This window comes from Fundulus heteroclitus, chromosome 12 (genome assembly GCF_011125445.2).
Source record: "Fundulus heteroclitus isolate FHET01 chromosome 12, MU-UCD_Fhet_4.1, whole genome shotgun sequence".
NCBI classification, from domain to species: domain Eukaryota; kingdom Metazoa; phylum Chordata; class Actinopteri; order Cyprinodontiformes; family Fundulidae; genus Fundulus; species Fundulus heteroclitus.
In genome coordinates, this window is record NC_046372.1 from 27,868,129 (window position 1) to 27,880,113 (window position 11,985).

At 41.1% G+C, this 11,985-nt stretch overlaps 1 protein-coding gene across 3 annotated transcripts in view; it reads left to right on the top strand.

The window, feature by feature from the left end:
• Positions 1-11,655, top strand: part of LOC105938174 (metal transporter CNNM4) — a 60,169-nt gene extending 48,514 nt beyond the window's left edge. For 2 of the 3 annotated variants that reach the window (XM_036144392.1, XM_012879819.3), the window contains 2 exons: positions 5,766-5,947; positions 7,348-11,655. In XM_036144392.1, the coding sequence (XP_036000285.1) occupies positions 5,766-5,947; positions 7,348-7,599 (434 nt within the window). In that variant the 3' untranslated portion in view covers positions 7,600-11,655. Of the gene's footprint in view, positions 1-1,265; positions 1,323-5,765; positions 5,948-7,347 lie in introns of all 3 variants that reach the window. The other variant, XM_021307191.2, reaches the window with a different exon arrangement.
• Positions 11,656-11,985: the final 330 nt, after the last annotated feature.

Here is an 11,985-nt window from a genome sequence, read left to right on the forward strand (position 1 = left end):
GCCAGATGTTTGGAAAGCTGCCATCTGCTGGAGAGTGGGCCTCTTGCAGGATCTCTGCTCCAAACCAGCTTAGACGTACAGTAGTTGCTAATATACGCCTCCTCAAGGGTTCCCTCAAAGGTCAGGTTGGTGAATTTTCAGGATTGCTGGAAGACGTTTGCCAAAATGTCAGCGATGAACAGAGATGGATGGGATGACATGATGACACCCAGATGGCATTTGATTAAAGCTGTAGATTGGCTTCTGGGTTCGTCCTTTTAGCTTTGAGCTTCTTCTGATTGGCTGATCACGGCCACCGCTCTACGAATGAAGCATGAAGCCATCAACGTGTAGCTTAGATACCCTGAAGACTTCTGCAGCAGGATGTAGTCATCATCCTGAAAGCTGCACCCAGTTCTAAATGTGTTCCCACACAAGTGTTGTAATTAGGAAGGAAGACATTTCTGTTCAAGGGTTCTTGTTTGGAATTGGGTCCTTTCTCCAATCCGCTATATTTTAGACGCACTAACTCAGACACTCGTTTAGTTTTGACTTTGTGTAATTCTTAGAGATCCAGTGGGAAACTTTTCAGCTCAGCAGGTTTTCACAAAAATAACATCCAACATCTTCTTTAGAGTGTTGTTGTTATTATTATTATTATTATTGATTGTTTTATTTACAAAATTAATCTGGAAAAAGTATTTTTCGAAAAGCTAAAGCAATCAACAGTAAAGGACTGTTGGAAATAATGGAAATAATTATGACCATTGGGACTGTTTCAAACAGCCAGCTGATTTTGTTTTTATTTTTTGTATTAAAAGATCACATTAAACTGATTTTTTTTCACGGCTAACTGCCCCTTTTTTGCTTGAATTTCACAAATTTTGCACAATTTAAACTGCTGGCTAGAATGTTCTTTAAAACATTCCTGTTATGTCCTGAGTCCATAATTTCACTATTTTTAGTTATTTTTAAGAAAATGGGGTACCAGTGTTAAATAAACCATAAATAATGATGATTTTTAGTCATTGTTTCTCCTGATGCTGTCATAAAAGGCAGCCTAATTGTGTTTAGGAATCTAAAACTATTTATTTCTTGATAAACACAGACTTTTTCTTTGTGTTGGACCAGAGAAAAGTCTCCTACTGGATTAATCAAAGCTAATAATCACAGTTAGCTCTTTTAGTCCCATCTAACCACTAACTAGTAAACTAGTGAAAGTAGCTGTAGACCAACCAGGATGTCCGCATTGATACCTGGAAAACTAACCCAGATGACCTGTCCAGGTAAAACAGTTTCCTATGACTCACTGAGGCCCCCTGCTGGACGACTCACACCAACTGGTAATAACAACGATGCACTGGTGGTGAACGGCCTTGCGTGTGTGTGAAGTGTGTGTGACACATTCAGGGCAGTGCGTGGATGAAGTCAGCATCCAGAGCGCTGTGGTTGGAGGTTAGAGCAGAGGCGGGTTGCCATGAAGACGGGGAAGTTGTTTTACGTTGGCAAGCATCACTCGGTGTAAGATAGAAACTATGAACAGCTATGATTAGGACCTGGATTTCTCTTAAATCTAAAGGAAACAGGCCGCTTCATTTTTATTGTGACATCTTTCACGTGAAGTGGTTGTTGAGAGTCATGGTGCAGAGATACAATTATTCCTTTTTATAGACTGCTGATTGTTCATTTAAGAGTCATTTCATGCAGAAATCATATTTTTTTCTGTTACTGACTTACCTAAAAGGCATTGGGAGATAATTTTCCTTATTTTTAGTTCATTTCAAGTCATGTGTGTGTATTTTTAACAGTTGATCAAATGAAATAAGTTGTTTAAATTAAGGCTTAAAGAGCCTTTTAAATTGCACCCCCCTGGTAAAAACGTTTAAAAAGCCATAAAATAAATTCATCTTGTATTGCAGCAACATAATGTATAACCTCTAACAATTCTGGAAGATTGAACCTTTAATCCAGGTGCTTTAAATTGATTTAAAATGTTCTATGTTAAGAAGGGATTGTCTTAATGGCACCCCTAATAATCTATTTGAAATACATATGACTGCAGCATTTTTGTCATTTACACTTTCAGTTTACCAGAGTTTCTACGAACCACTAATTCATAATCAGTGACTTTCTGACCATAAATGCAGCCAGGAGAATAGTAAGGGAGAAATCAAAGGCTGTTAGTAAAGAAAGCCTGGGGTGGTACCTCTGTGTGTCTAAATGCCGGCATTTAGACACACAGACATGAAAAACTCAAACACGTTTGCTGGACTCTGCTGAAACGTTAAACGGAACCAGGTCCTCTGGTGCCGACACTAAGACTAGAAATTTACACAATACATAGAACCAGTGGAACCAATATATGGAAAATCACCTCATGCCCACTAATAAATATGGTGGCGAGTCTGCTGTGGGCGTGTCACTCCAGAGAGCCTCGTTACAGTGCGTGGTAGTATCATAATGTTGATTTGTCTATAATAGCATCCATCTCTATATTTATTCAGTAATAACCCATGTCCTGTACTTATGGAACCATTGTTTATTCTGCACTCGCTGCTATTGCACTTCTGCTTAGACCTGAACTGCATTTCGTTGCCTTGTACCTGTACCCGTCTAATGACAATAAAGTTTAATCTAATCTAATCTAATCTAATAATCTCCTTAAAACACTGGACACTTTAACTAAAAAGCTGATGGACTCTGGCAGGAAACTGAAAAGCCGCCACTGCTGGGTTCCTGCAGACACGCCTCCCTGGCATCTCCACTAGCAGATCTAAATCCTTTGGAGAATCTGTGGGGCTAGTTTAGCTTAGCGTAGCATCAGAGGCGATATCTAGAAATTTCCCTCTCTCTCTACATCCTTCACTTCTGAAATGTTACTGAAAAGACGGAGTTCTGTTTTATCGGCAAAAGGAGGTTGAGGGATATTTTCCCACACGATGTTATAACTGCAGTACAAAATCACTGTATTTTAAGGCTTTTTTATACACCTGGGGTCCAGTTGGCATTTTCTCGATATTTAAGGATTTAACATTTATTTAATCGGGTGAACATCTAGAACATGGTTTGGTTTTGGATTATTTATTAAGCCTCTGCTGTTTGATGTATTTATTAAATTTTTATTTGCTATGAAGTTTGGCAACTACAGCTTTGTGTGATTTATCTTTTTGTACACGAGTTATAACACTAACATATTGTGTGATAATTAGAAACATTGATATTTTAAAGGTATATAGCCATATTAAATGCTTTTAAAAGAAGACCAAAACCGTGTAATCATGATAAAATAAGGTTATATACACCAAGCCTCCATCCTGATAATGTTTTACTGGTTTATTTTGTGGATAAAAATAGCCACCGCACCAGGCACGGTGACCAGATATAAACAGATGTGGCGCCATCTAGTGCCAGTATCAAAGAACTATCATAATGCCGCTTTGCTTAATTAATAAAACGGTGCCATTAAATAATGCCAGCCCAAGCCTGATCCTCTGCAATGCCTCATAGTAAAGTGGAAACTCAGCGTGATTGAAGACCAACTGCTATTATTTAAATAAACTGTTCTACACAAACTTTAAAAGCCTCATATCAGAACATTTACTCACGTCAGTCAACTCTGCGTCTCATCTGAGCCTCGGCAGGTTTAACGTCCGCTTCAGTGAACACCAACGTTCAGACTGAATTCCCAGAGACTTTCCAGCCTTTTCCTTCTTGGAATCATATATTTATTTGCGTTTGTTTCCACTGGATCTTGGACCATACTGCATTATTTCCCCGCGAGATGCTAATAGCCGCTTCCTTGTTTTATCCCCTGCTGCACATGTGTTGTACTTCCTCTGTTATTAAAAATAAACACAAAAGGCTTTATTCACTAACAAACAGAGCAAAAACAAAGGATAAAACACCAAAATACCACCTAATTCATCAGCAGGACGTGATAATCTTTCATAAAAACTTTGTATGCAACCAGAGTGAGCTACTGACGTATAAATAAATAAAAAAACACAGATACCGTGGCTATGCACCTTTAAATGTTGTTTCCACCTCTGTCATTCAGCGCCCACAGCTTTACTTTGGTTTAAATTACAGAATATTTAAAATAGTTGTGATGTTTGGCTACTGTAAGGCATCCTGACTAACGCATGTTGAGTCACTTTTTGTTGGAAAATGTTCTGTGTAACTGAGGGAGAGAGCAGCATGCGAGTTGAGCTTCATCGTCCTGAGCTCCGTTCTTCGTACGTCGCTAACTCAGTTAGCTGGATTTGATTGTTGACGGTTTGGCATGATCTTGGATCGTTTGGTTCTTCGAAACTCATCCTGGACTTGTTGTCATAGCAACATGTGCGCCAGTTTAAACCTGCTCGCTAACAGGCTTATTTCATGTAAACAGGATTAGATCACAGCTTTATAAGCGGAGGAGATAGGAAGTCTGTCCAGCCAGCGCACTTGCACCACCTAGTGGCAGAGGACGGGACAGAATTGTGGAACACCATTTTTTAATATTTAATAAAAAATGAAACAAATAATGCTTAGTTCCTGTCGTTTTATTTAAACAATTCTTTATAAAGAAAAGACAGCAAGTCATCTTTTGTCTGCAATAAGAGATAGTTGTGTAAAGTCAGCAATACTACTGTCACATGGTGTATTAGAACTTACTCTGAAGGTCCTTTTGAAGTAACTCGATCTCTAGTGCAATTTTCCTCTTTTTCAAGTTGTGGAGTTCAATTTCTTCTCTTAATTTGTGTTTTTTCAGGTCAAAATACTAAATTTTTTGTTGAAGAAGCCGTTTATTAGGGAACGGATGGCACCCTGTGTCATTTTGTGAAAGAAAAAGAAAGTGTGAACCATGCCTCATCCAATAAAAGTAAAAATAACCCATTTTTTTCAGCCTTTTTCTTGGTATAAACAGACAAACATCATTTAACAGTGGCTTTTAAAAAAGAAGTTGCTTTTTAAAATACAGTATAATAATTAAAGGCTACCATTTTGTAGAATATTCTTGTATTTCACTTTTACTTGTCCCCATGTTCTAGTGGGTCCTGTGGAGGCTCTGATATAAAAGAACAAAGTAAATATGAAATTATTAACGTGCAATAATGCATTCTGTAGAAAGTGATAGAAACATCTACCATGGACAGTATTTACGCATTAATTTGTCTGCTGCTTTTTGCCAGCCCTCTCTCCTGGCTTTAGCAGACTTTGAGGTGTTCCCTGTTGTTTTAATTAATGACTCAAATTTGGCATAACCTTCCATTAAAAGCTCGTGTTCTGCTTGGGAGAAAAACTGTGGACGTTCTTTGGCCATGCTGAACAGCCAATAGCAGCGCTGCTGATCAATGTTTCTACTATCAATACATTTCCCCTTTTAAACAAACGCATGAACGCGCAGTTGTCTCAGATAACTCAATCCAGCCATACTAATCATAAACAACAGGTGTGTTGGAAGAACCCAATTAGCCGGATCAGGATTAGCCGGATGAAATAATCTTGGATGTGTCATTTGATCTCGGATGTTTTAAGCAACGTATGAAGAACGGACCCCTGATGCGTTTACTGATTGTTTGGTGGGTTCTGCTGTTGTTTTCTGCCATCATGACATGTTGTTTGATCCCAGTTGCTCATCAGCGCCCTCAGTTCTAACCTTTGTTTTAACCCGGACCGTGTTTTAGAACCGTGAGTTTATCAACCCTGTTTCGAAGTGTGTCTGCAGCACAGCCTGATCAGAGATAGCTGTTTATTCCTTTGAATGTGTATGAGGAGCTGATCTTTTCTCTTGGTGTCTGCAGAGATTCGCTCCCCGTCCCACCTCAGCGGGTTAAACCGGACGGCCTCTCTGAGCGGCACCGAGCGGACCGACTCGCTGGCCATCAGCGGGAGCAACAGCCAGCTCAACAACAGCGTTGTCTCTTTGCAGCAGTACATCCCAGACTTCAACGTCAGGGCCCTGACAGACCTGCAGTTTGTCAAGGTGGGTTAGAGGGTCCAGAACCGACTAAATTACAGCAAATTAGCCCTAAGATGGACCTGAACATTTAGTCTTTTTATTGTGCTGCGTTTAGAAGATGCAGTAATACTGTTGGAAATAAAAAAAAAAAGCCTCAGCAACATTTTAAAAGATTATCAGCAGTTGTGATTAAATAATTAGTAACCTAGCAACTAGATTGACCAACAGCTTAATTAAACAGAGATTTTGTCTGAAACATGAATTAAATTTCTTATAACATTTTTTAGTGATAGGCTTAAAAGGCAAAATGTTTTTCAGTAGACTCCATTTAAAACTATTATTATTTTTAAGTGGGAAATAAATATGGGCGTCATCTGCATAAGGTCCTAAAACTGAGCCATGTGGGATCCTACGAGGAAGAAAAGCTATATAGTATTTTGGAATTTACTTTAGTTAGTAGTTTTTCAGATCACTGAAAAATAAAAATCTAAAAAGTGTGACACCCAGATACTTGGCCCTCTTTGCTCGTATTGCTCTGTCACCCAGAGTCCATCTGTGTAGTTTAATCTCAGTACAAGTGACGTCGTCAACAGTGATTGACAAAAAGCGTCATTCAGACCAAAGAGTGCAGCAAACAGGTTAAAGCAACATCTCACAGAGCTCTGTTTAATCCATCATCTGACAATGGAGAGACCGCCAAGACATGGCTGCCAGGCTGGGCAGGAAGAGCTGTAATCAGAGAAGCTGCCAGGAGGCCCATGGTAACTTTGGAGGAGCTGCAGAGATCCACAGCTCAGGTGGGGGAATCTGGCCTTTATGGAAGTTTGGCCAGATTTCATGGACAACACCTGCAAGAAGGTGCTCTGGTCAAAAGAGACCAAAATGATTATTTTGATGGTGCTTGTGCCGGAAAACGCTCTGAGCCCAAAAGACCTGAAGCTGTGAAATGTGGTTCTGCAAAATTGTGCTTCAGTCAGGCTGAAGACAAATGAACGTCACACTTTTCAGATTTTTAAAACCTTGTTAATCTCACATCACGTTGTTGCACTGTTTTAAAGTGGAAAAGCTCTGAATAAATTGACAGAATGTGAGAAAGTTCAGGGAGTATACGTTGTTCTCCTAAAGAGCTGCAACACTAACATTCCTGGTGTTGGGTTGTGTAGATTTCTGCTAAGCAGCCTACATACATGTAGATCCATGTCTTAGGTGACCTATGATCAGGCTTTCTCCTTCACATCTCACTGACGCTCCACACAACTCAGATCTTTGGAGTTTAAGGCCTTTATCACTTTAGTGACACCTTCAGCCGTTTGCTGAAGAACACGGAACATGTTTAGGTGCATTCACGTGTGATAAGTATGTTGTGCTTAAACTGTTTTCACACGTTGAGGATCTGAAACGCCGGTCCTGTTGCCCTCCCTCAGGTCACACGTGCTCAGTACCAGAACGGCCTCATTGCCTCCCGTCTGGACAGCACGCCTCAGTCCCCCGAGAGCGTCCACCAGACGGCCCACCCAGAGGAGGACCCTCTGCCGGCCAACATCACCATCACGGACCTAGGAGCAGACTCCACCCCCATGGAGAACGGCCCGGACGAGACGACGCTCCTCCTCCTGAACGAGCAGACGCCGGCGCCCACAGCCAACCACCACAGCCAGCTGGAAAACAGCGTTTGACCCACACCTTCCTCCCTGCAGTCTCCCTACGTTTGCACACATGCACTACCACGCTTGGATGTTCGCTGAGGGGGGGTTGGGTGGGGGGGTTTACTGGCACCGATGACACCTTAAGATTCCCAAAGAGTCAAGCCATGTGCGAGCATATCATGTAAATATGCAGGAATTCAGAATATCAAGCCTACACTAATGAGCCAAAACATCACAAACACCTAAAAACCCAGAAATCAGGATCCTGATTGGAGGAAACTGGTTCTGTTAGGTTAAACTGGTTCTGTTAGGTTAAACTGGTTCTGTTAGGTTAAACTGGTTCTGTTAGGTTAAAGATGCCTTTGAGTTTCTTTGCAGAGTCAAGCAGGGAAGGGTTTTATCTTTTAATGCAGCTACAATCACACAGATCCAGAAACCTAAAGTAAGTAATCAATGTTGGTTAATATGTATGTTTTTATATGTAAAGCTGTAGCATCATTCAAATCAGCATTTATTCAGATGCACTCAGTGATATCTTCAGACAATCCTTTTTTATAGAAATCACCACAAATAAACGCGGGAAGCTGCTGTTTCCTAACGCTGCTTGGCATCATTTGTTTATGCGGACCTCTGCTGTTTCTTTCTAAAGTTTTGGCTCATCAGTGTCACTAAAAATACCAAAAGTGTTTCGTGCCACAACCATGTAAACAGACAAAACAGACAAAACAGGCGGGCAGTCATGCGCTGACGACCACAGAGCTCCTGGTCGTCCTGTCTGGCCTTCACAGGCGGCGCCGCCGTCTTCAGCTTCTTCCTCCGTTCCCGTGCCGCCTCCAGCTCAGAGACTCAGGGAGACTCCGCCCTCCTGCCGCCCTCCTGCCGCCCTGCTGCCACCCTGCTGCCGCCCTCCTGCCACCCTGCTGCCGCCCTGCTGCCACCCTGCTGCCGCCCTGCTGCCACCCTCCTGCCACCCTCCTGCCGCCCTGCTGCCACCCTCCTGCCGCCCTGCTGCCGCCCTGCTGCCGCCCTCCTGCCGCCCTCCTGCCGCCCTGCTGCCGCCCTCCTGCCACCCTCCTGCCACCCTCCTGCCGCCCTCCTGCCGCCCTGCTGCCGCCCTGCTGCCGCCCTCCTGCCACCCTCCTGCCACCCTCCTGCCGCCCGCCTGCCGTGTCCTCCAGGTACAAACCCCCAGGTTGCGGCTGAGAGCTCGTAGATCTCACCGCCGCGTGTGTAGCAGTCTGAACCTCCTCCCTGCCATCAGCATCCGTACAGCTAGAAGACAAAGAGCATCCAAGCATGTCGGCGGAGTTCAGACGAAGTAATATATGTTCCATAGAGATTTATAGTCAAATATTTATTGAGGAACTCTGTTTGAGACGGACACATAAGACTTTTATGTTTCTCTCTCTGTAGTGAGGGAGCTACGATGGGAGTTTCTAGCTTTGTTTTTTTGTCTCCTGTGTAAAATCAGCGATTAACCAGGAGCCTTTATCCCAGAGATTCACCACTGATTGACAGCCAGTCTGTATTCTGATGAAAACAATCAACATGATTTCTATGAATGTGTTAAATGTGTAGGGTACGTTAACTGTGGCTGCTCTCGTCTCTGTGAAATCTTTCGTTTTCTCGTTTTAACTTCTGGCCAATTGGTGCCGGTTTTCACAAAGATGGTCGGCCTGAGAGCTGAGAGACTTGACGAATCCGGTCCTTTTTATCAAAGAGGCCCAGGAAAAGTCTTTTTTCTTTTTTGATTTTTGATTTTTGTATATGTGCGCGTGTTTCTGTGACCAAAGATGACTTTCTATCGGTGGGATCAGAAACAAAAAGAGGAACTCTGCATCACCTCCTGACTAAGAAAATACTTTAAAGAAATCAGAGACTTTATTTATTCACTTTAATGCTTGTATATATTTTTTCCAATGAGGCGCGACAAGTGTCATTTTATTTTGCCTCATTGTGAATTTTTTGCAAATACTTGCATTGATTGTTTGGGGTTTTCTATCTTTTTATTTTCTAAAATCTGGGGAACGGGAAGATTATACTGAACTGCACAGTTGAAACACTCAGCCCCTGGCAGCAGCCTCATTTTGTCACCATTATGTTAAACTGTTCTGTACATTTAATGATCATCATCAGTGCTTTTTTTAAAATCCGAACTGCATACACTCCAGTTGTATTTTACTGTACCTTCAAAAGAGATTTTAATAGGAAAATCAATCATAAAACTCATAAAAGTATCTTTCTTGTGATGACATTTTTTTCATGATCTTTGGTAAAACCGTTGGATTTTTCTAAAGATATTTAATGTGTGAATTTTTGTCCATATAGACGTAGAGACACGCTGCTTTTCAGACTTTTAAGGCATCCTTACTGCTTATAACAGCCTGGTTGCTTTTTTCATGTCTTTTTTCCCTTTGGGTCACTTTTGAGCGAATTAAGAAAATTTTAAAGTTTTTTATTAAGCCATAAAATGATAAACACTTTTCCCACAGTTGGATTAACATTTGACTTTTTCCCTTTTGTTTTAATTGTCATAACTGTCCCACTGAAACTCGTCCTTTTCAGTCCCAAAAGAGGAACTGCAGATCCATTTGCCTTGCAATTCCTGTTCGAATCTGAAACCGAATTATGACAAAACAAACATTACCTAATTTCTCTATTTTTGGTGTTACATGGAAAAGCTCTTGCGTTCTTAAAACTTTCTGTGTCTAATTCTGTTTACTTTGGGAAAAGCTTTTGTGTCACAAAGGAGAAGCAGGAAAGTTTTCTTACTGTAATATTCTAAATGAGTAAATGTCAGGCTGCCCAGCAAGTTCAACACTTTTGACACAGCACTAAAGAACTACTTGGAATTTACAGGAAGAATTTTCTGGATATCTCCGTTCAGCGTGAGCTGGATTTCTGTGAAGGTTCAAAGTGAATAATAAGGTTAATCTGGACCCGAGCTGAAACTTGGATTTCATTTGCTTGTTAAAATGCATTTGTTGTAAATTTTTTTAACTTTTTTAAAATATGTTCAGATTAGATAGTCGTTCATGTCCGACACATGAAAATATGTAAAACAAATCCAGAATAGGGCTGAAAATTCCCAAAGTGTCAGTGCCTAAAACACTGGGACAAAGGAAGTGATGAAGTGTATCTCTTGAATTTTATACATAAACTGAAAAGGTATTGGTTTATTTATTCAGCGAAGAGGAGAAAGCCTGGAAAAATGTTAGTAGCTTGCAGACCAAACAGACAGACGACCTACGTAGGAATTTAAAAGTAGTCTGTGGCGAGCTTAGTCTGAATGTAGTTTACCACAGGAAGATGTAATTTATTTTCTGGTTTTGACCAGTATAGCAACGTTGATTTCTACAGGCATGCATCAACTTTGACCTTTCCCAAACTACGGCCACCAGAATCTTCTACTTTATAAAATGTTCAAATTATAACGGTGAAAGCTGCTAAAAGTCCCACGCTCCTCCACAGAATCATCACAACTGCTCCCCATTATTGTTGCTAAACATTATTTTAAGGAGGCCATCTGTTCCCGTTCACACTCTATAAGCCTATCTACGCTTATTTTCTCACAACAAAATGTTGTTTGGTTAGACATGTGGTTTTTTGAGTGAGTAGCTTGGAAACCTAACAAACCAGCACCGTATGGAGGAAATGTGACCTTCTGCATGTAAGGTCAAATTTGTCTGATTTATTGCAGTGGGCAATGCCTGTTTGTAACAAAAACTAAATCAAAGCACTAAACTTTTAGCACCATTTGTGTAGATGCTCTAATCTGAGCCGTGCTGCTGCCCTCGTGCCCATGGGCATCAGCAGTCCAATTCTCCAAGCAACTTTCTCACCTTAATAGTTTATGTGATGGATTCTTTCATTCTGTCTGCAAGTCTCACGTTTCTCCACATAATGGAGGAAACTAAGACTGATGAAACTTTGGCTGCACTACAGTAATTTAGCTGTCTAAACATTATTCTGAGGGGACTGCCACACCAAACTCTGAAAGTCCGTTTTCAGCTTTTTACATTTGGTCCTAAAAAGTCACATGAAGCAATACTCCACGTGTGGTGAAATTAAAATACTCAAATAGGATCTGCTGTCCAGGGTTTTTTCTTTCAAGAGTCTGAGACACAGAGAGAAGGAATTGGTAGTACAGCTAATTATCTGTACAAAAAAAGTTCTTATTTACTGTTAACAAGCAACACCCAGCGTCGTCTTGGTGGTCTGGCTGTCAGTCTTTGCCATGGTGTGGTGTTGCGTTCTCATACCTATACTTTGGGTCATTCTTTCCCTTAAATCACAGATTACAATCATTTCAATGCTTCTTTAATGGATATTTATCGCTAAGAGCGTTCTTTTGCTGTGTGGCCAGTTAGCCGCCACATCTATTTAACAATGATCCGTTATTTTTATTGTTTGATT